At 41.5% G+C, this 23,517-nt stretch overlaps 1 protein-coding gene across 6 annotated transcripts; it reads right to left on the bottom strand.

Moving 5' to 3' along the window:
• Positions 1 to 1,228: 1,228 nt before the first annotated feature.
• On the bottom strand, positions 1,229 to 23,231 carry RNF34 (ring finger protein 34). 6 transcript variants are annotated; one of them, XM_075996532.1, is made up of 8 exons: positions 23,076 to 23,231; positions 20,806 to 20,870; positions 10,355 to 10,573; positions 8,811 to 8,861; positions 5,420 to 5,536; positions 4,974 to 5,175; positions 2,056 to 2,187; positions 1,229 to 1,613 (listed from the first exon to the last, which is right to left on the bottom strand). In XM_075996532.1, the coding sequence occupies exons 2-8, from the start codon at positions 20,812 to 20,814 to the stop codon at positions 1,540 to 1,542; spliced, it is 804 nt and encodes a 267-aa protein (XP_075852647.1). In that variant the 5' UTR covers positions 20,815 to 20,870; positions 23,076 to 23,231; the 3' UTR covers positions 1,229 to 1,539. The 6 variants fall into 6 exon arrangements, with proteins under 6 accessions (XP_075852647.1, XP_012637749.1, XP_075852648.1 ...); XM_012782295.3 differs by having other exon boundaries at positions 8,811 to 9,218; positions 23,076 to 23,228; XM_075996533.1 differs by having other exon boundaries at positions 1,229 to 2,187; positions 23,076 to 23,230.
• Between the last annotated feature and the right edge of the window lie 286 nt (positions 23,232 to 23,517).

The following is a 23,517-nucleotide window of genomic DNA, read 5'->3' on the forward strand; positions in this document are numbered from 1 at the left end:
TTGTACACTAAAAATTTTCATCTGGAAAATTTTTCTGAAACAGTTACTTTGAAATGCTATCAAGACAATCCACCACTAAGTGTTTTTTCTCTTGGTATAATATATAAATCTAGGAGGAAACATTAAACAAGGTGTTTTAAGCTACAACTATGTACAAATAAATCTGAATACTTGAATTTAACTTTAGACAAAACCAGCACCTGCTGCTTAGCTTCTACTTAAGTTTGCTTACTGTCACCTGCTATCCTGTATTTAAAGATTTCCCACCATCAAGTTAGTGTTAAATTTCCAGAGTCTCCTGAAAAGTACATACAAGGCACAAGTGCCCACAAAGTTTTAGCAGGAGTTCAGGTGCTGCTTCTGTTGAGAAGTAATGATCTGCTCAAACTCTAGGGACCACTAATTGTGTTAGACAGTTCCTGATCTGGGCTCTACAGGCAAACACGAGAGACAGGTATTTGAAAATACCCGAGACCTTGGTTTACATTCTTTGACCTTTAAAACCAAAAAAGGCTTGAAAGGCATGGTGTCACAACTAGCCAAAGTGTCTGCCCCATGGCACAGAGGCACTGTCTCCCCCTAAGTTCAGGGGTATTTTCACGTTTGTCAATTGACTAGTGGATTCTGACCTCCTAAGAGTTACTGCAGAGTCAGAATGGGAGACTCAGCTGAGAAGTTAGGCACTTCTTAACATATCTTACCTGCTACCAATGGGACTGAATCCACAGCTGGTCTCCACTCAACCAGAAACAAACCCTGTATCAAGCTGGCTCTCAAAGAGAAGAGGTTTCAAGACCTTTTTGCATAGGCTAATATCAAGTTTCTCATTTGCTATGTGGTATTAGAAAGATTTAGAGAAACTCTGGCAACAGACCTAGATTCAAATTCTGATGTAGCCACTTTTTAACCATGAGATTTTAGAGAACCTGAACTTCTCAAAGGTCAGGTTCTCCATCTGAGAAGCGAGACAGTACCTACTTTAGAATGCTACTTTGAGGACTGCTAGAGATAATTTATACAGCACCTAGCATAATACCTAGACACAGGAAACAGCAAATCAGTGTTTACTGACAAAAAAGCAACAAAAGTAAGCACATGGTTCACTGTGACATCTTTGAAGGTGCTCCTACCATCTCTTCTTAAGAAGGGTGCTAGACCAGGGCATAGATAACTATCCATGCTGTATGCAAGTGAATTAGGAACTGCCCGAGACAATGCAAACAAAGCGTTTTAAAATCTAATTTTATTCCTAAAGTTGAAATTAGCTAGCAGGTAGCACTGAAAATACACCTTCACTATATAAAACAGTGTAAACTGATTACACATTAATAAAGAATTTTAGCACACACACTTCTAAAGAAAGAAGCTAGATGCAGCCCTTGCTATAAAAAGCTGTACCTGAACAAAAATAGACATGTTTAGTCTAAGGCCCTGGCAGTCACCTATAGAATGTCAGTTGTTCCAATTATGTTTAAATGCAGAAATAGCAACAATGTGGAAACTTACATTCATCAATATTAGCATTTAAAATATACAAGACTAATAAAATGAACATTCAGAGGGGCCACTATTCAGCATGTTCCACGTCAGCCACTTGTGGACAGTGATCTCATCTAAAGAGAACAGAAGTTTCAAACATCTGAGTAGTTGAAGTTAAAAATAGGATGAAGGGGAAATAAGAACAGGATAAGTGTCTTCCAAAGACAGAAGTCGATGCCCACACGTGGCACGGCCTGACTTCAACACTAAGTGTTTACGGGACATGGAGAAAGCCCACAGAACCCGGGAAGCTCCTGTGTCCACAGGCAGATAGGCTCATGGCATGGACCAATATTTCCGTAACTTAGGATATACCTTTCTATCCCCAGTTAGTAGTGAAAATAATTTTTTTAAAAATAGCTTCGGCCTTCGAACAGTAAGTTTCCAGTCCCTTCTATGCACTGAAATGTTTAGGATCAAGTTTGGGGCAAGTGTCCTGTTGGGGAGAGCCTCAGTTTCAGGACTTGAACACGTGCACAGCTCGCACCACATACTGCCGGCAGATGGGACACTCACTCATGCGCTTGCCACACTTGGTGCAGGTGACCATGTGCCCACATTCAAGCAAGACACAGTCGATGACGGCATCCATGCAGATGCGACACAGGCTATCATCCTCTTCATCTTGCAGCTGCAGCCGCTCGCCATCTGAAAGGCAACAGAGTTAGGGCCTCGGGCATGTCTGCCCACCTGAAACTGAGTAGCCACATGCTATGACCACTGCAAGTGCTCTAGCACCTCAGTATTGTACCAGAAATAATCCCATCTTCTCTCCACTTTGGTTCTCTCCACTAGAAATGGCAATGATAATACCTATACCTCAGGCTTTTATAAAGAATACAGTGCTTGAAGTACCCAAGAAATGTTATCTACTCATTCCTGTTTTATAATCTTTGTATAATTTAAGAGGTATATTTAAGGATATATTACTCCTAAAATTAGAAAAAATAAAAAGAACCTGTAAAGTTTTCTTTCTACACATGGGCCTTGGAATCAGTCACTGCTGGAATTTCAAGTCAGCTGCCTGAGCTGTGCGGCCATGGGAAAGTCAGTCTGTAGACTCTCACCTCAGCAAGAGGAGCAGCTTTCACTGCACACTCAAAGGAAAGTTAGGGATAATCTCACATCAAGTAGTGAAGGACCTCCTCCCTGCAGCCTTAGCAGCATCTCAAGCCCTGTTGGAGTCTAACTTAAAAAGGATGAGCCATCCTTGCTCTGCCCAGATGTAGGTTCTCAGAAATTCCAGGCTTTGAATAAAGGCGATGAATGAGTTTAAAGTTAACCTCAGGCCGGGCCGTGGGGGTTCACGCCTGTAATCCTAGCACTCTGGGAGGCTGAGGCGGGTGGATTGCTCAAGGTCAAGAATTCGAAAACCAACATGAGCAAGAGCAAGACCCCGTCTCTACTTAATAAATACATAGATAGAAAGAAATTAATTGGCCAACTAAAAGACATAGAAAAAAAATAGCTGAGCATGGTGGCGCATGCCTGTAGTCCCAGCTACTCGAGAGGCTGAGGCAGGAGGATTGCTTGAGCCCAGGAGGAGTTCGAGGTTGCTGTGAGCTAGGCTGACACCACAGCACTCTAGCCCGGGCAATAGAGTGAGACTGTGTCTCAAAAAAAAGTTAACCTCAGCCTGAGATTTGGCCACAGAGGTATAGACTTTGAGGCTTCCCTTCTTACATGTCACAGAGAAGATCAATGGGAATCAGGAATATAGTTAGAACAAAGCAGGAATTCAAGCTTAAAGGGCCGGTATTCTCTGGACCCAAGAGAAATAAATGTTTCACAGCCTGCCATGTCAAGAGATTCTTGTAGGCCGGTGCCGTGGTTCATGCCTGTAATCCTAGCTCTCTGGGAAGCATAGGCGGGAGGATCGTTTGCGTTCAGGAGTTCAAAACCAACCTGAGCAAAGAGCAAGACCCCGTCTCTACTATAAATAGAAAGAAATTAATTGGCCAACTAATATATAGAGAAAAAATTAGCCGGGCATGGTGGCACATGCCTGTAGTCCCAGCTACTCGGGAGACTGAAGCAGGAGGATCACTTGAGCCCAAGAGTTGGAGGTTGCTGTGAGCTAGGCTGATGCCATGGCACTCACTCTAGCCTGGGCAACAAAGCGAGACTGTCTCAAAAAAAAAAAAAAAAAAAAGGATTCTTATAATCTGGGGTCTTAGTTCATGGCCCATAAAGATGGGTAACAAAGGATCTCTGGGATGAGATGGCAGATGAATCGAAGATGCTAGTAGACACACCTGAGATCAATCAAAATCTGGGCCTTGGTCTCCTCGCCTGTGTAGGAGGCTCTTTCCAACTTAGGACAGCAGAGCCGCCAAGGTATGTCAAGGTTGTTACGGTCAATTTTGGCATAAGTAGCTGGAAGCAAGTAAAGCTAGGAAAGATTCCAGCTGTGCTCAAAACAAAATGTGTGTTTCCCCTAAACCAGAGATTAAACCAGTGTTAGATTAAGCAGTGAGTTAACTGAGAAAGACACTTTGGAAATCTTCTTGGCCTCCTACACCATAAACACTGTGAGGGTGAGAGTAGCCATGCATTACCATCGTGTGCTGCACACACAGTTATTTACATCATACACTGACTCTCCCTCACTGCTAGAATACCATTTCCCAGCCAGCAGCCTGACCTCTGAAGGCTCTGAGGATGAAGATTCCTGGATCTACCATTGTGGCATCATCTTAGAAATAGGTGTGCCAAAATACATCCTGCATATTCTGTGCATGAACTTGTTCATCATCAAATGCTGTATTATAACCAGGTTTTAAAGAAAACTCAACATGATGAAAGTTAATGACGGGAAGACTCTTTAAGTCTAGATAAGAACATAAAATTTGTCAGTCTGAATACCACCACTGAATTATTTTTTCTTATCCATAAATGTTCTATAGTTTGGCCCTATTACCAGCTGGGGGAGGATTTCTGTGCCGCACTTCATTAATAGTTCAGGAATTCGTATCCTCTGCTTTTTGTGGAGAAACTTATAAATACTTGATGCTAAGAACTACTTAATGTCTGGGCTGTAAGGGATCCACCCCACCCCACCCCAGTTTACAAGCTACGGGTGAGATAAGCAGGTACTGGCCTGCCAGCGGGGTTAATGAGAAAAACAGGCATTTTTATAGAGATAAGGAATTTCATTAGGTTCTAACAAATAGTTAATTATGGTAAGAAAAACCAGACTCAACAAATAATTATCTAACATACTTGGCAATGGTGGTCTCAGAGCCAAAGTCACATAATGAACTTAATACTCAACAGATCTATACACAGGCTAATGTAACTAAACTAATTTATACTCAGTAAAAAGATAGCTAGCTTTCTCAAAAATAAATCTGGCTTAATTGTGACAGAAGCAACCCAGTTTTCAAAAGCCTAACGAATGATACTATAGGAAAAAAATGAAAAAATAAACCTACAGGACTTTTGGTTTTCTTCATTCTCTTTGTATAGCCGGTTTACTTTCTCTACCAGCTCCCATTTTTCACAGCAGCCGGAATAGTTGACAAAATTCCGAGCCAGGATTTCCTTCAACTGACGCACACTCATCCCTTCCACGTCTTCAAGGCTTGACAAGTCAGACAGTGAAGCTCTTACTCTCTTCTTGGAGAGCCCAGGGGTCTGAAACCACAGAGCATCCGTTACCCCTGGTCCCACAAGTCTAGACCACCCTCGCCCTATACTCATCAGTGGTCCTGAGTATTTTTCCCAGACTTCTCAGCAGTCCTTCAAGTGTTTTAATGTATAGTCCCACATTCAAACCAGAAGAAACATCCTGTGCTAATCTAGAGAAAGTTCACAGGGGTGTCTTCCCTTCCTATAAGATGGACATGTCAGGGAAAGCAAATTTTATGGGAGGTCTCACCTGCTCCTCCACATTTTCTTCTTCTTCTTCATCATCATCATCATCATCTTCTTCATCATCGTCATCGTCATCCTCATCTTCATCATCTGTGTTTGCTGAAGCTATTTCACTCTGTACCTATATACATAATATATCTGATTAGGTCAGGAATCACATTTCCCTAACAGTATCTACCCATATTTATCACTAGAGAAAAATGACCCACTCTGGGAGGCTGAGGCAGGTGGATCACTCAAGGTCAGGAGTTTGAAACCAGCCTGAGCAAGAGCGAGACCCCATCTCTACTAAAAATAGCAATTGGCCAAATAAAAAATTTAGAAAAAATTAGCCGGGCATGGTGGTGCATGCTTGTAGTCCCAGCTACCCAGGAGACTGAGGCAGGAGGATTGCTTGAGCCCAGGAGTTTGAGGTTGCTGTGAGCTAGGATGACACCATGGCACTCTAGCCCAGGCAACAGAGTGAGACTCTTGTCTCAAAAAAAAAAAGTTCTGGTGATTTTAATCCTGAAAATGAACCATGTGGGTGACCTGAGACCAAGGTGGATAATGATGAGCTGAAAGTTGTAGTGAAAGTGAATCCATCTCAATCTACCAAGGTTTGATGTTACTATTCCAACAGTATTGGACCATTTGAAACAAACGGGCAAGGTAAAGAAGCTGGAAAGATGGGTGCCTCATGAATTAAATGAGTGTCAGAAGAGAAATCGTCTTGAGGTTTGCCTTTCTTTGCTGTCACGACATAAAAGCGAACTATTTCTATACCATATTGCTATGTCTGATAAAAATGGATTCTGGGCCAGGCGTGGTGGCTCATACCTATAATCCTAGCATTTGGGGAGGCCAAGGCAGGTGGATCGTTTGAGCTTGGGAGTTCAAGACCAGCCTGAGCAAGAGCAAGACCCCGTCTCTACTCAAAAAATAGAAATTAGCTGGACAACTAAAAATACATATATAAAAAATTAGCCAGGCATGGCACATGCTTGTAGTCCCAAGCTACTGGGGAGGCTGAGGCAGAAGGATTGCTTGAGCCCAGGAGTTGGAGGTTGCTGTGAGCTAGGATGACACCACAGCACTCTAGCCAGGCCAACAGAGACTGTGTCTCAAAAAAATAAAAAAAAAGGATTCTGTTTGACACTCCCAAGTGTTTGGCACAATGGTTGGATAAAGATGAAGTGCCGAAACACAGTCCAAAACTGAATGTTTATCAAAAAAAGCTAATGGCATCTGGTGGTCCAGTGCTGGTATTATCCACTATACCTTCATGAAACCTGGTCAATCACAGCAGATGTCGACTGCAACCAAGTGGATGAAATGATGAGGATGCTTGCTTGTGATTAAACAGCTGAGACTAGTCAACAGAGACAGGCCAATCCTCTCGCAAGACAACGCTCAACCACACGTCACACAAACAACGCTGCTCAAACTATAGAGGCTGGACTTGAATATGGTGGATGACGGTTTCCAACAGACATTGCACCAACTGACTACCACTTCTCGAGGTTTTGGACCACTTCTTGCGGGGAAAAATATTAAATTCTCAATTAGCTGTGGAAAACGCCTTTCGAGATTTCGTTGCCACTTGCTCTCCAGGCTTCTTTGCTGCTGGCATAAACCAGCTACTTTTAAGATGGCAAAACTGTGTTGATAGTTTAGGTGCATACTTTAATTGTACTATTTCTTGTTTGAGATATAATAAACTGAACTTTTGATCGGAAATCGGACATTTCATATTTAATGACCTAATATAGCATCACAACAACACATACCTCCCAAATGGTGTCACATATAAGCAAAAGTGGTACAGAAGTCAGATATGTCTTATGTTTGCATCATCATAATGCCAATTCTTATTTGGGAAAATAATAAAACTCCTGGCTTAGATTTATCTAGTAAGACCACAGTTGTGTGTTACTTGATGAAGCAGATACTTCCTGAGAAATGTGTCCTTAGGTAATTTAGTCGTGCTAATATCAAAGTGTGCATACACAAATCTAGATGGTATAGCCTACTATACTACATACCTAGGCTATAGGGTATAGCACCTATTATGCTGTTCCTAGGCTACAAACCTATACAGCATGTTAACTCTACTAAATACTGTAGACAGTTATAACACAAGTAGGTGTGTGTGTATCTGAACATCTCTAAACTCAGAAAAGGTATGACAAAAATATAATATTATAATCTTATGTGACCACCGTTGTATATGTCGTTTGTCATTAAACTGAAACATCATTATGTGTCACTTAACTGTATTTGGAAGGCAACTAGACCAAATTTCCCTAAGCATTAAGAGAGGGTCTTGCAATGTTGCCCAGGCTACAGTACAGTGCCTATTTACATGCGTGATTATAGTGCATCTACTGCCTAAACTTCCTGAGCTCAAGCAATCCTCCTGCCTCAGACTCCTGAGTAGCTAGAACTACAGGCTCATCCTATCATGCCCAGCTTCTCTTTTTTTTTATTATTATTATTATTATTTTTTTTTTTTTTGAGACAGAGTCTCACTCTTGCCCGGGCTAGAGTGCCGTGGTGTCAGTCTAGCTCACAGCAACCTCAAACTCCTGGGTTCAAGCAATCGTCCTGCCTCAGCCTCCCTGTAGCTGGGATTACAGGCATGAGCCACCATGCCTGGCTAATTTTTTCCATATATTTTTAGTTGGCCAATTAATTTCTATTTTTAGTAGAGATGGGGTCTTGCTCTTGCTCAGGCTGGTCTCTAACTCCTGAGCTCAAATAATCCGCCCACCTCAGCCTCCCAGATTCTCTCTGCTTTTAATAACCCCTTTCTTTAGTGAAGAAAATTAAATGTGAAAAAACTGTTCAAAGTAATTCAGCATTTTAGAATCACTCACATAAAAGTGAATATTAATTATAAGCCCTTGAATGTTATTCAATCGGGATGCCCAAGGACATCACTGGGACAATATTCTAATTACAATTAGTAAATAACTACATTTTTCACTAATCCAGATGCTTATTATCTAAATTGGAACAATTTCACTGTAGCCAGCCAAGCAGGCATTAACTTTCACTCCTGATTGTTTTACAGTCGCTGAGACTTATACAAATAGTCCTGCAAATGTGTATATGCTACTTATTCAGTCATTACTTCAACAGTGTTTAACTATTAATATATAAGATAGAGAAACTGAAGTAACTAAGGCCAAGAGATCAATGAGCTATTTTTGGACCCCTCAGATGGCAGACTTTGGAGCTACCTAGCATATAAGGACTCAGAGACAGCAGAATTTAGCTGGGCGTGGAACCTCTACTCTGGCACATGACTTCTATTATGGTTTACCTGAAGTCATCAAGCACTAAAGGCCCCACCATGTATGGCCAAGAATAAGTGTGCCACGTCCTGGGTATAATTAATTACCCTCTCATACCTGTGCAAGTACTCCAGATCTGGAGGTCCGGTCCCCATCCAGAAGCTCTCCCTGAAATGAAGACATAGTAGCAGAGGGGGCTGTATAGTTTGAAAAAAATGAATGTGTAAAAAAACTAGAAGCCTGGGACCTTGAAGAATTCAGACTGCTCGTGTCCATGTCATCCTCAGAGCCTAGTCCATGATGGCATAGTACTAGATCTACCAAGTCTTCTTTCTCTCGACAAGTATCTATTGGTATATTTCTAAGAATGAGATACTGGCGTAGATCTTTCACCTTCAGTCGCATTAACTGAGGGCGCTGAAAGGCTGTCTCTTGCAGTAAGTGACAAGTAGAACATCTACGGAGGTTCTCTTGTAAGACTGAACAAACGGAGCAAAAATCCTTCTTGCAGTCACAACAAACATGCTGAAGAAAGAGAAAAGTAGCATTTAATGATAGCAAAATATAAGCCATTATGGAAACACTAGTTTTCTTTTTTGCCTTCTATTAAAATTTAATTTTAGTTCTTATGAAGTCTCCTGTGGCACCAGACTATTTTCACAGGCATTTCAAAGCCATGAAAATCAAAATAGTCATTGCCAAGGCAGTTTGGATTTACAGAAGTTCAAATACAGCACTTTAAGAAAAACATACACTCTTATGTTAATGAATTAAAACCTTTCCACCCCTTGGTACAAACATGTAATTAGCAGAACAGAGCTGACTTGAACCACATGGAACAGAAAGCATAACACAAACTCTTCCTGGTCTTTTCTTACATTAACAATTTCCCACATTTAAAGAAGAAAAAAAGCATAACAACACAAAGAGGGAAAGAGAAAGGGAACTGATCTCTCAAGGTCAAGCCAAGAAAATAGAGGACCCACTAATACAGTAATCTGTAACCTACACAGCCTTAATCACAACCAAAGCCATTCCACTAGAGAAACTTAAAGACAACACTAAAATGTGGTCATTCCTGTTTGTACATTGTTCCCACAAGCAACATCTTTTTCCCTAAAATATTTCAAAGTACTGAAGTGATGATCAAAGAATGTAAGGCGGCCTAGCAAAATGATGTTGCTCATAAAGAATCCCTTTCTATCCTAGTGAAAATAACTTTTAGCATAAGGACTTCATGTTGAATGTCTGAACAATAGTTATCTGTTTACATTCATTTCTTCATTTGAGAGTTAAGAGTATAGCTAGGGATGAATTTTTAAAACTTGAGATCATATAGTAAATTATTTCTGAACAAAACTGCAGACTAAAATTTCTTGCTTCAAGAAATAACCATCATGAAAAATCAAGTGGCACAAACAGGCCAGAGTTCAGCAGAAAGGGATACCTGAACAACATGAAAAATAACAATGCCTAATCAGAAAATTTGAACAGTAATATAATCCTTTCAATTAAGTTTTTTCTAAATGGAAAACAGTTAATGGGATGAAACTTTTGATATTTTTATAAAAAGAAATGAAGATTCATTAGCTATTCAAAATAACCTACAATCAAGAATTCTGATCCTTGTGTCTTGTTATGTAATATTTCATTCAACTCACCTTCTTTCTAAAGACTGAAAACGAAAGTCCACAGGCTTTGCAAACTATATTAGACCCTTCTGTAGCTGCTGGTGGGTAAGTGGAGAAATCAGGATTTGGTGTAAATCTGAATGGACCAGTGGCTCCTGCAAATCCTGATTGCTGGCCCCTGACAGCTCCGGTTCCCATGACTTCATTCAGCAGCCCACAGCATGAAGCCCACATAGATGTGGCACCGGCCTAAAAAGGAACACAAGTGCCACAGTTTAAAACTAAGTGAAATCTGGGCTCTCTGGAATCCTCAGAGAATGCTATTCTGGAGAGGTAAGTTTGCCCTAAATAACTTTGAGATTACTGTATTCCTTTGGGCACCAAAATTTCAAGATCTTTGGAAAAATATAATTTTCTGGTATTTCCAAACAATATCTGGCACTGGAGATACTCATAGTATCTTCTTAGACAAAAGGAAAAGATACAACATGACTTAAATGTTGTAAGAAAACAAAACAAACAAACAAACAAAACCCACACCCACCCAAACACAGAGATACATGTACACCTGCACAGGGGGAAAAAAAAAAGACTGGATAGAAATTATGTCTTGTGGTATACCTAGGATATGTTTATACTAAAAAATTCTTCACTTTTCAACCAAAATTCAAAGTTTCTGGGTGTCCTATATCTCATCTGGCTACCTTAAGCTGGTGGCTACTATACTAGGTGCCACAATTCTACAGGATGAGGCAGATTTTCACAGCTATTATTTAGCAGAAAAAACATAAATTCAAATTACTCAATTTCATTAAACCTCTGTTCTCAAATTTGTAGCTGGTTATAATATACTATGGCATATATAATTTATTTTTAAACTATGATGGAAAAACATTAAAACAGCGACTGAAGGGACCGGGCGCAGTGGCTCATGCCTGTAATCCTAGCACTCTGGGAGGCCAAGGCAGGTGGATCACTCAAGGTCAGGAGTTCGAAACCAGCCTGAGCAAGAGCAAGACCCTGTCTCTACTAAAAATAGAAAAAAATTAATTGGCCAACTAAAAATACCTAGAAAGAATTAGCCGGGCATGGTAGCACATGCCTGTAAGGTCCCAGCTACTCAGGAGGCTGAGGCAGAAGGACTGCTTGAGCCCAGGAGGTTGAGGTTGCTGTGAGCTAGGCTGATGCCATGGCACTCTAGCTGGGGCAACAGAGTGAGACTCTGCCTCAAAAAAAAAACAAAAAAAAAAAACTGAAACTCTCTAGATTTTAATGTATCATGTATAATTTATTTCCTTCTTTAAATTTTTCTCTACTTTCCAAATTCTTTTTTTTTTGAGACAGAGTCTCACTCTGTTGCCCAGGCTGGAGTGCTGTGGCGTCAGCCTCGCTCACAGCAACCTCAAACTCCTGGGCTCAAGCAATCCTTCTGCCTCAGCCTCTCAAGTAGTTGAGACTACAGGCAAGCGCCACCATGCCCAGATAATTTTTTTCTACATATTTTTAGTTGGCCAATTAATTTCTTTCTATTTTTAGTAGAGACGGGGTCTCGCTCTTGCTCAGGCTGGTTTCGAACTCCTGACCTTGAGTGATCCGCCTGCCTCGGCCTCCCAGAGTGCTAGGATTACAGGCGTGAGCCACCTCGCTCAGCCTACTTTCCAAATTCTTTTTTTTTTTTTTTTTTTTTGAGACAGAGTCTCACTTTGTTGCCCAGGCTAGAGTGAGTGCCGTGGCGTCAGCCTAGCTCACAGCAACCTCAAACTCCTGGGCTCGAGCGATCCTTCTGCCTCAGCCTCCCGAGTAGCTGGGACTACAGGCATGTGCCACCATGCCCGGCTAATTTTTTTTTTTTTATATATATATCAGTTGGCCAATTAATTTCTTTCTATTTATAGTAGAGACGGGGTCTCGCTCTTGCTCAGGCTGGTTTTGAACTCCTGACCTTGAGCAATCCGCCCGCCTCGGCCTCCCAAGAGCTAGGATTACAGGCGTGAGCTACCGCGCCCGGCCCTTTCCAAATTCTTATAAAAAGAAATGAATATTCTTTATCATTCAAATATCAAATTAATATATTGTTTATGAAGTACTTCTTAACAGCGTTTAATCTACCTTCTCAAGCTGAAAATACTAAACATACTTTTCAATGACTTGATAACCAGGATGACCTTCCAAGGTGTAAGGGCTATTTGCCAGTCTACTAAATGGCCCAGATCTAATGTATTGCTTTTTATGGTTTTTTTTTTCCTTGTCTTTCCTCTCTGAGCCACCATAGCTATCACTACACCTACCTATAATAACCTGCCTCCTTTTTTATTACAGTCTCAGAACACTGATAACCCAGCTTGTTAGAAGTACATATAAAAGAATAAATTTTCAGTGAGGGCCAGGGGTATTTTCCCATGCTTAAAGTATAAAAGGTACAGTGTTTATAACCAATAGGTTTTTGCCCTTTGTCCTAATTCTTAAGCATATTCTAGAGCCTAGATAATGTGATAGGTAATGGAAGTAGCTGAGGTATTGTTAGTTAAAATTGCAGCACATAATAACACAGTTCCATTTATTTTATTATCTGACTCGAACATTTCCTGTTTGTCCAATATGCTCTAAAAAAAAAAAAAACCTTAAATAGTAATTTGGAATGCAGTACAAGGATAATACTATTCTTGCTACTACCCAGAAGTAATATAGGGAAAGGAGAAGGTAAAGCACTAAGAAACCACAAAACAAGTCCAAACAGTCTTTAAGTATCAAGGTCACTGATTTAAGTATTATATGGCTTCACAACCTATAATTCAATTAATAGTGATGCCTTTAAAAGTCAGGTAAAGTTATAATTAATAGTTCATACCTTTAAATCATTATATACCTCAGACTCTAAAGTCATGGTTTGCTTAATCATAAAAGCATGAAAATCCAGATTTACTAATTTAAAGTGATTGTTCTTTTAAGTAAAAGATTCATCTTTCAAGTAAGCTCTTTTAAAACAACTAAAAATACTTTGAAGTCAATTTGCATATAACTTTTTTGGGGGGAGGGGACTACCTCAACTACAGAAAATACTACCAGGATACTATCCTCTTTGAACAATCTCATTATAAAATAAAAACAAAAAAGCACCTTTCTTCATTCCAGAACTTATTTTTTTAGACAGCCACAGAGCTGTGACATTCTAGTTTAAAAGAAGCTCTTAGCTTTTTATCCCCCTTCTGATTCATGTGATGTCTCCTTAACTAGAGTGAAAGTTCCTCATGAAGAGAAACCTCTGTAGCATCCAGCTCTACCATATTACTGACAAATGTGTGAAAGATTTCTTCCTATTACCTCTTTATAGCCAATATAACATTATTTAAATTTTGCATGCTACTTAGAAAGTTCAGGCCAGGCGCGGTGGCTCATGCCTGTAAATCCTAGTACTTTGGGAGGCCAAGGCAGACAGATTGCTCAAGGTCAGGAGTTCGAAACTAGCCTGAGCATGAACGAGACCCCGTCTCTACTAAAAATAGAAAGAAATTAATTGGCCTACTAAAAATATGTAGAAAAAAATTATCCGGGCATGGTGGTGCATGCCTTATAGTCACTGCTACTGAGGAGGCTGAGGCAGAAGGATCGCTTGAGCCCAGGAGTTTGAGGTTCCTGTGAGCTAGGCTGATGCCACAGCACTCTAGCCCGGGCAACAGAGTAAGACTGTCAAAAAAGAAAAGAAAAATTAAGGTAAAAGAAAACCTGGGGCCCGGTGCAATGGCTCATGCCTATAACCTCAGCACTTTGAGAGGCCTAGGTGGGAGGCTCACTTGGGGCTAGGAATTCAACACCAGCCTGGGCAACATAGCAAGACCCCATCTCTACAAAAATTTTACAAATTAGGGCATAGTGGTGCTCACCTGTAGTCCCAGCTACTCAGGAGACTGAGGCAGAGGTCAATTGAGCCCAGGAGTTAGAGGTTACAGTGAGCTATGATCACACCACTGTACTCTAGCCTGGGCAAAAGAGTGAAACCCCATCTCTATGAAAAATAAAAATAATTTTTAAAAAAGAGATTCTGACCTAGCAGGCCAAAAATATCAAATGACACTCTCTTTTAAAAGCAGCACAGTCACACATTCTGCCCTTGCTACCAGAGAGTTTTACAATGCATTAAGGAAGGATACAATTTTTCAAACCATTTTAATGAATATGAGCATTAAAACTGTAGGGAAAAATACAGAGCTCTGGTGGGGGAATAAACAGATTTTGGGAAAATAGATGGAATCTATGTGTAGATACCAATATTGGAAGGTGAAAATTTTGTCCCATTCTTCATGTATCTATAAAACAGAGGGATTTTCTTCTTCATTCCTCGGAAGGAAAATAATAAAACCCTTCTATCCTCTTTCAACCATCTCATTATAAAATAAAAACAAAAAAGCCCAAGCCAACCACCAAAGAGGCCTAGGCAAAAATATGCTACTATAACCCAATATTTGGAACAACTCAGACCCATATTACTGTTATAAGCCAAAATGCCACAGCAGAAGGAAAGAAGAAACACTGAAATTTTTAGATTGTAGCCTCTTAGGATCTGTAAACTCAAACTTGGACAAAATCTCCTAATGAGAGAATTTTCTTAGAATACTGAAGGACAAATCCACCTATACACAGTTATCCTCTCTCAGAGTAGCATTTCCAAAACTCCAGCCTTCTTGACAGTTCAGAAATTTAAAACAGGGGAAGCTCCAGTCACTAGTTTATTTGAAGTACCTTTCTTCACCATCTAGCTTACTTGAAAAAATTAATTTCCATTTCTGCTTTAAGGCCCATGTTTTCTGGGACCCCATTGCTGGAATGAACATGACTTTAGTAATTCAAACTCCACTTCCCAACTTCTTTAGAGGAGGTAGTTTTAGTTCTGTACCTGAGTGGCTGCAGTCACTGCCTCTCACTAAGGAATTGCCTAGGTCTATGAAAATGTCTTTAAGACAATGGTTCTCAACATTGGATGCATGTTGGACTCACCAAGGAAGTTAAAAAATACTGATGCCTGGGTCCCAGGCTCAGAGATTCTGATTCCACTGGTTTGGGATACAGCCTGGACACCAGAATTTTCTTTTTTTAGAACTTCCTAGGTGATTCTGGTCTGTTTGTTTGTTTAAAACAATGTCTTGATACACTGGCAAGTGGTAGTATAGTGGCTATTCACAAGCATAATCATAGCTCACTGTGGCCTTGAACTCCTGGGCTCATGCAACCCCTGCACCTCAGCCTCCCAAGTAGTTGGTACTGCAGGCACACACCACCCTGCCCTGCTCTACCCTAGGTGATGATTCTGATATACAGCCAAGGTAAAAGGTTAAGGCCTGCTCAATCTAAGGGAAGATTTTGTCTTCATGCCTACATTGTTTCAGCTGGTATATCACCCTCCATAGATTCCTGAGCTGAAGGGGTTGTGCTTACTTCTGAAGCCTATGCTTTCAGAGTTCTAAGACTAACAACCTCAGCCAAGGCTTGTCTACATTTTTCAGCAGTAGTAGGATATACTTCTAGTGTTTTGTTTCCCTCTATGGTTTCACCCAATCCTTTCAGAAAGGGTCAGCTGAGTTTTAAACAATTTAATCTGATACTTAAAGTTAGTTCCTTTCCTTTTTTACCACATATTGGCCTAAAACTTTGCTGGACTTCAGTACTTTATTTGCTCTTTGATTTTTGGCCCAAATTTTTATTTCCTCACTTATTCCTCTACATGTTTTCTTGTATGAAATCTCCAATATTGGGAGAAAACCAGGGATTTCTGGGTCAAAAGCAGCCATTGTTCAAATTATTTTTGTCCTTCTTCACCTCCAAATTGAAGAATCCACTAAGCAGATAAATCCTCCCAGGCTTGGACTCCGTCTACCTGGCTCCCCTTTAGTATGTTTCATCTTCCTGTGCTTTCTCATAAAATTCCAACGTCATAAACTTCTTCTACATGTCCCCGCAGGACAAAGGCTTCTCTACCCACAAGTGTCACCTTGACACTCACCTAAAAAAAATTTTTTTTAGACAGTGTCTCACTTAGTTGCCCAGGCTAGTGTATAGTGGTGTCATGATAGCTCACTGTAGCCTCAAATTTTTGAGCCCTCCTGGGCTCAAGTAATCCTCCTGCCTCAGGCTCCCAAGTAGCTGGAACTACAGGCACATGCCACCACACCTGGCTAATTTTTTTTTAATTTTTTTGTAGAGATGGGGGTCTCGCTATTGCCCAGGCTGCTCTTGAACTCCTGGCCTCAAGTGTACTTCCCACCTCGGCCTCTCAAAGTGTTGGGATTACAAGCATGAGCCACTGTGCCCATCCTTCACCTAATAAATCTTGATGCACCCTACACTGATCTTTCCCCTCTCAAATCTGTCCAAATGTTCCGTTACTACTTCACATAACTTATAAAAGCAATTGGGAAACTATTTAAGAGACCATTTTTCCAAGTTTATTGAATCTGGGCTCAAGTAGATAGGGAGCCAGGGATGGGGAAGACATATGCCAATTTATTCTCTGAGCTCCTGACTCTGCTCCCCCCTTCACCCCGTTACATTTCCTTGGACCCCAGTTACCACATCCAATAGGGTAATAACTAAACAGCTTTCCTCTTTATACTCTTCTTTTAAAAGCTTTGGAGATCTAAGTTCATTTTCTTTCCCTTTCCGCATCTGTCTTCCCTATCCTTTAAGCTCTTCCTCTAGTTAAGTCAGCCTATATTCCTTTTTCTTTTATTTACTATTTCCATTTTGATAGTAAGATTGAATCATATTCTCCAAACCACTCCATTTCCTCCTAGATTTTCTGAGCAAATCCAATTCCTAGAAAGACAGTGTCCTAGGCACAGCCCTTTGGTTTCTGAATTTGCAGTAAATTCAATGAGTTATTGCTCTGTGCCAATTCCAAAGAGGTATATTCCTTATATAAGATGTGGCATCCATGTTTTGTTCACTAAAACAAAACAAACAAACAAAAAAACACTACTCTTCCATGAGTGAAGCCAAGGTCTGGATTTCTGAAAACTAAAGCCATGATCTGGGCTTTAAATGACCTATTTGGGACCATAGCTGAGAGCAGGACTCCATCCACTAGACCACATGAATCCAAAAGGTTAGAACAACAATCTGGCTAGGCACAGTGGCTCATGCCTGTATCCTAGCTGCTAGCACTTTGGGAGGCTGAGGCAGGAGGACTGTTTGAGGCCAGGAGTTTGAGATCAGCCTAGCAAAAGCAAGATCTTGTCTCTACAAAAAGTAGAAAAATTAACCAGATGTGGTGACACACCCCTATAGTCCCAGCTACTTAGGAGGCTGAGGCAGGAGGATGGCTTAAGCCCAGGAGTTCAAGGTTGCAGTGAGCTATGATGAGGCCACTGTACCACTCCAGCCTGGGTGACAGAGTGAGACCCTGTCTCAAAAAAGAAAAAACAGTAATCTGTAAAGACAGCTAAATTTCCTCTCTTGACCATGAATGCAGTTCAAAATAACAGAGAACAGAATGAGGCCACTATCTGCCTGTGCCTGGCACAAAACTACAAGCTCAGGGAATTTAGCTGTATTTGCAGTTTATTTTCTAGCCATCAATGACTATTGAAAATGACTTAATAGTCTAATCCCTTTCCTACCCACTCTCTTAAGCCAAAACTGCTCCTGATAGAGCAGCCCTACGACCATGGTCTGCCTAGCTCTTACCCATTAAGAAACAGGTATCATACGAAAAACTTACATGACCCATAGTAAGAAATTAAATTCTAAAACCTGCCTGGACTGCCCCATATACCTAGAATTCCTCATGTCATTCTGACATCAATGCCAGTGCTGGTGGTTTGTTTTTGTTTTTGTTTTTCCACAGCCAGTACACCGTCTTTTAAGGGGTCAACACTACCTTTTTTTCACTCCCAATTTAGAGTTAATTAAGAACTAGGACAAGTGGAAATAACTGATAATACCAATTGGAGAATATGATCTTAGCTCTGTAGCCAACTAACCAGTCTTGATAATATGCTACCTAGTAACCAGCATAGCTGACCAAGAACAGCTTACCACCTAGTTGAGTGGAGACCAGAATGCCATCCTCCCTCATGTCCCAGAAAGTACTGAGCCAAGCATGTTTGGTTCCTTCACTGAAACTCACTAACATCAAAGTCCCTCTTCTTATGATAGCAGAAAGGCTGACAGTGTTCCTCCCATACTGTTCCCTCCAGGAGAATCAATCAGAAATTCCCACCACTCTCTAGGAACAAAGCGGGTAGGGAATGTTATCCATACATCTAAACAATTTGCATGAGAGTATGACTGATGGTTTCTAGCACAGGTTTCCACAACAATAGACCAACAATGCAGGCCGGGCATGGTGGCTCACGCCTGTAATCCTAGCACTCCGGGAGGCAGAGGCGTGCAGATTGCTCAAGGTCCGGAGTTCGAAAACAGCCTGAGCAAGAGCGAGACCCCGTCTCTACTATAAATAGAAAGAAATTAATTGGCCAACTAATATATATAGAAAAAAATTAGCCGGGCATGGTGGCGCATGCCTGTACTACCAGCTACTCGGGAGGCTGAGGCAGCAGGATTGCTTGAGCCCAGGAGTTTGAGGAGTTTTTGAGCCCAGGAGTTTCTGTGAGCTAGGCTGATGTCAGGGCACTCACTCTAACCTGGGCAACAAAGCGAGACTCTGTCTCAAAAAAAAACAAAAACAAAAACAACAATGCTGTAAGCATTCTCTCAGGTTCCTCGGTCATATTCAAATAATATAAGCCCATTCTACACCATCATTTATTTCATTCGACAAAAGAGGAAATGTATTGTTTTTTTACAAAAGCAGCTCAACTCTCTTCCTGGCAGAGAGTCAGAAGTTTTTAAATGGCCTCAAGGTTCAGCAACCTTTGATTGTGTATATGATCTAATATGCTTTTAGAATCTCTGTGAGGAGAAAACACTTCAAAATGCCCAATTTAGAGAATTAACAAGTTTAATACAAATTTTGAATCCTATTCCAGACTACATCAGGATGTGATCCCTTTTAACGAGTCCATCAGATGTAATATTAACCAGCCAGACTAAAATGAAGGAAAAGCCATGGTGGTTTCCATGAAGATTAAATGACAGCCGTAGAGAGACAGAGACATACATAGACAGGGAGGAAGGGAGAAGAAAGCTGATGGTTATGAAAACAACAAAAAACTAAATTATCCAAGTCACAGGTCTCCAAGCTTTTTCACACCAGGGACCGGTTTTGTGGAAGACAGTTTTTTTTTGGGGGGGGGCAGGAAGGGGGGAGGGGAAGCAGCTGTGGGTGCAGGTGGACGATTCCTCACTCGCTGGCCTCTTGCTGTTCGGCCCAGTTCCTGGTGGGCCTCAGACCAGACAGGTGTGGGTCCTCGGCACGGAGGTTCTAAGTCATTCAGTTTTGATTAAACTAGGTAACCAACAGTAATAATGCCACCTCCTAAGAATCTACCTACCTTGCTTACCATATTTCTAAATTAAATATAATATTTTTACATAGTTAAGGATGACCCTAGAACTTTCAAATTCAAAAATATTAATGTTTTCAGATGCTGAAAGAAGCTACAAGGACCAGACAGGGATCTAGTCTTTCCACTAATAAAAGCTTCCTCAGAGAACTCACCCACCATAGATTTTGTTTTAAACTCAAGGCAACCTTTAATTTGCTAAAACTCAATATCCTGGTGTTAAATGATAGGAAAAAGATGTTTCAAATCTTAGTACCAGTGATATAAAAAAGTTTTACAGTTTAAACTTCAGTTGCGTTAAACTTTGCTACAGAACTTAAAGAAAAGCAAAAGAAACAGTTGAAATAATCAGCAAAATCTTTATCCAATTTAGAGCCATTTGAGAACATACGCCCCTTAGAATGTGAAAAGATTTCTTATTGAAACTACTTCAACTGAAATGCAATATAAGGCCGGGCGTGGTGGCTCACGCCTGTAATCAATCCTAGCACTCTTGGAAGCAAGGGCAGGTGGATCGTTCGAGATCAGGAGTTCGAAACCAGCCTGAGCAACAGCAGGACCCCGTCTCTACTAAAACTAGAAAGAAATTAATTGGCCAACTAAAAACACATACAAAAAATTAGCCAGGCATGGTGGCGCATTCCTGTAGTCCCAGCTACTGGGGAGGCTGAGGCAGAAGGATTGCTTGAGCCCAGGAGTTTGAGGTTGCAGTGAGCTAGGTTGATGCCACAGCATTCTAGCCCGGGCAAGAGTGAGACTCTGTCTCAAAAAAAAAAAAGAAAGAAAGAAATGCAATATACAGGGAACTTTGCTTTGTTAATGACCAAATATCCAACCATATACCACAAAGAAAGAGATTCTACATCCTAAATTTTTTCTCTCATACCATCTGGACATTAAATAGCCTGCACAAAGAGATGCTGACTTTTAAAATGTAGTATTTTTAGACAAAATATTGGCTAAATTGATAGTTTTTACAATAATATGTCCTACAGAGCATAAATGTTAGATCGTAAATGTTACCTTCCTCATGTTTGGGTTTTTCTTTTTTTTAACAGTACACTTGATCCTTAGTACTACTCCCCCACCTTTCAGAGAAAAAAAAGAAAAGGAAATTACATTTAGTAGATTACTTTCTCCTTGATATCTCATTTTGAGCTTGGAAAAATAAACATAATTAGCACAATTAAGGGTGAGATCAATATAAATACAGAAAAACAGAAGGAGGGTTAAAGCAATAGCACCAATTTTTTTTTTTTAAATCCCTTATGGAAAGTTAATCGGAGATGTTACTCTAAATAGTTACTTGAGCCTGAAAGGTAAAAACCTGTATCAAAACATCAATTCCAAACAAAAACAAAAAAATCAAATGGAGAAAAAAATATCCAATCCACATTTCACATAGTATAATAAAATCAGCTGCTCCTGATTTGAGTGCTCCTAAGAGAAAATGTACTTATCTAATCACTTAGCTTTAAAAGTAACTTTAAGTTCACAGAAAGCACTTCCTTCCATGAACATTAATGTGCTAGAATTCCATGACATGAGGAAGCACTGACCCTACCCAGAAATCTACAGATAAGCATACCTACAATTAAACAATTTCAATATAAATCAATATAAAGTTAAAGAGTAAACACCCCAAATCCTAAATTTTGTGAATCCACTTTCACAAAAATAAATAAATAAAAGCATCACTCGTAACTGTGATCTTGCACATACTGATGTCTATTCAGGTCATTTTGCTTCAGAAAATATATCTTTTCTACATTTTCAATTGTCACCAAACTTTGTTTCCAAAATTTCAACTTAGAAAGCAGTAACTGGCTGGGCGCAGTGGCTGATGCCTGTAATCCTGGCATTTTGGGAGGTCCAGGGAGGGGGACTGCTAGAAGCCAGGAGTTGGAGACCAGCCTGAGCAACAGCAAAATAAAAAATTAGCCCGGTGTGGTGGCATAAGCCTCCCAGAAGTTTGAGATTGCAGGGAACTATGATGATGCCACTGCACTCTAGCCCAGGCAACAGAGTGAAACCTCGTCTCAAAAAACAAAAGCAGCTCTCACAATATCCTCATACTTCATAGCAGTGTTCAAAAGTTACCTATTCCACAAATACGCCTTACTTTCTATAGCCAGAAGTATGTTTTCTTGCTCCTGAGGATTTTGCATTTTTTTTTTTTTTTATGCCTTATAGCCTCTGCCTTATATCCCTGGTTACTCATGAAGCTCTCCTCTTCTGAATGGCAAACTCTTCCCTAAAGGATGGGATTGTGTTTTCCATTATTTCTATTCACCATGTCTCCCTCTTGGCTAACACAGACAAAATGTTCAACGTTTCATAGAAAATGAATTTCTAGCTGGTTAACACTCTCAATCTTCCACAGTAAATCTTTCACGCTTTGTGAAGGTAGAGTTAATCTAGCAGCTCACTCTATTATTTTCCTTATCCACACCAAGCACACCTCTTCACTGAGATTAATAAAATCGTCTATGTCTGAAGGAGTATCATCACCTTATGACTGACTCATCCCACTTGGTTTGAGTTCGGCAAATGAATCAATACTTCAATTGACTGCTGTACACATGGAACTCTTTAGAACTCTCAGCGATCAGGTTGAGAGACTTTCTCCCCTTCCCCCTTTCCTTAAACTTCTCATCAGTGATGCTCCCACGCTCTCACTCCCACCTTGGAGAACTCAAGCTGTCAAATTATTTGCTGCGTACCTAGTGGCGATGGAGTCACATGTAACCGGCTCGCGCTCTAGGTCACGGCCCCAACGTTAAGCCTACGAAGAAGCCCTTCAGGGTGGCATCCCCGCCTTGAGACGCCTCTAACCTGTCAGCCTAGTCCCGACCTCACCATTCCCTGCACGACTCCTTTTCTCTTCGGTCCCGTGATGTCCCCGACATTTGGGTTAGTTCAAGGACTCGAGGCGGGAGAGGGTAAAGGCACGGAGGGCTGAGGCTAGCACCAGCGAATCTGCCTCAGGCCCCCGGGGAGGCGCAAAGGGCCTGGCGCAGAGAGGGGCCCCCTAGGCGTGAGCGGGGGGTGCCCGGTCACCCCGCTCCTCTGGCTCGCTGACGGGAGGCGCTGTAGGGGCGCGAGAGGGTCCGGGAACCCAGCCTCTCCGCCCGGTGCCGCTCAGGGCCCCAGACGCCCGGCAGGCGACCCCCCTCGGCGGAGCTATCCGAGATGCCGGCGGGGGGACCGCTGAGGAGAAAAGGAGTAGTTTTGGATGCCCCGGCCGGATAGGATAGGCAAGGAGGGGCTGCCCGGCTACACCGGCCCCTCACCTTCATGGCCGCGAACGCCTCGGTTCGGTCGGCTCTGCCCGAAAACTCAACACCATAGCATCTCTTCGCCCAGCCGACCTCCTTCCTTCTGGGCGGTGATTACGGCGCCTGCCGAGGCGACCTAGCGTCCGGACGTAATAGGCGTGGTCACGCTTGCCCCGTGCCCCGAGAAGAGCGCAGAGCGACGGTCAAGGCGGCCAATCCGAAGCCGATACTCAGGGGGCCGGTCACCAGAGCCAATGAAGTGGCGGGGATGGGGCGGGGCCTCTGACGTCGGCTGGTGGGCAGGGCAGGACTTCGTTCTGCCGGGAGTGGAGATGGGTGGGTGTGGGCGTGGCGGGAGAAGCTCTCTGGAGCGGCTTTCTTGGTTGAGAGGCTGAAATAGGAGACAGCGTCCCTTAAGGGACCTGCTGCAGCAGAGATTTGGCTTTCTGGGCTTGGG

This window comes from Microcebus murinus, chromosome 22 (genome assembly GCF_040939455.1).
Source record: "Microcebus murinus isolate Inina chromosome 22, M.murinus_Inina_mat1.0, whole genome shotgun sequence".
In the NCBI taxonomy this organism is placed as follows: Eukaryota; Metazoa; Chordata; class Mammalia; order Primates; family Cheirogaleidae; genus Microcebus; species Microcebus murinus.

What these genes read in the sequence shown, in the direction of transcription:
- RNF34 (XM_012782295.3), bottom strand. An exon ending in AAGAAAATGTGGAGGAGCAG is followed by an intron (nt 5,176 to 5,419) that starts GTGAGACCTCCC and finishes CTGTGGTTTCAG; the next exon opens with ACCCCTGGGCTCTCCAAGAA. An exon ending in CAAGTGTGGCAAGCGCATGA is followed by an intron (nt 1,614 to 2,055) that starts GTGAGTGTCCCA and finishes TGTTCTCTTTAG; the next exon opens with ATGAGATCACTGTCCACAAG.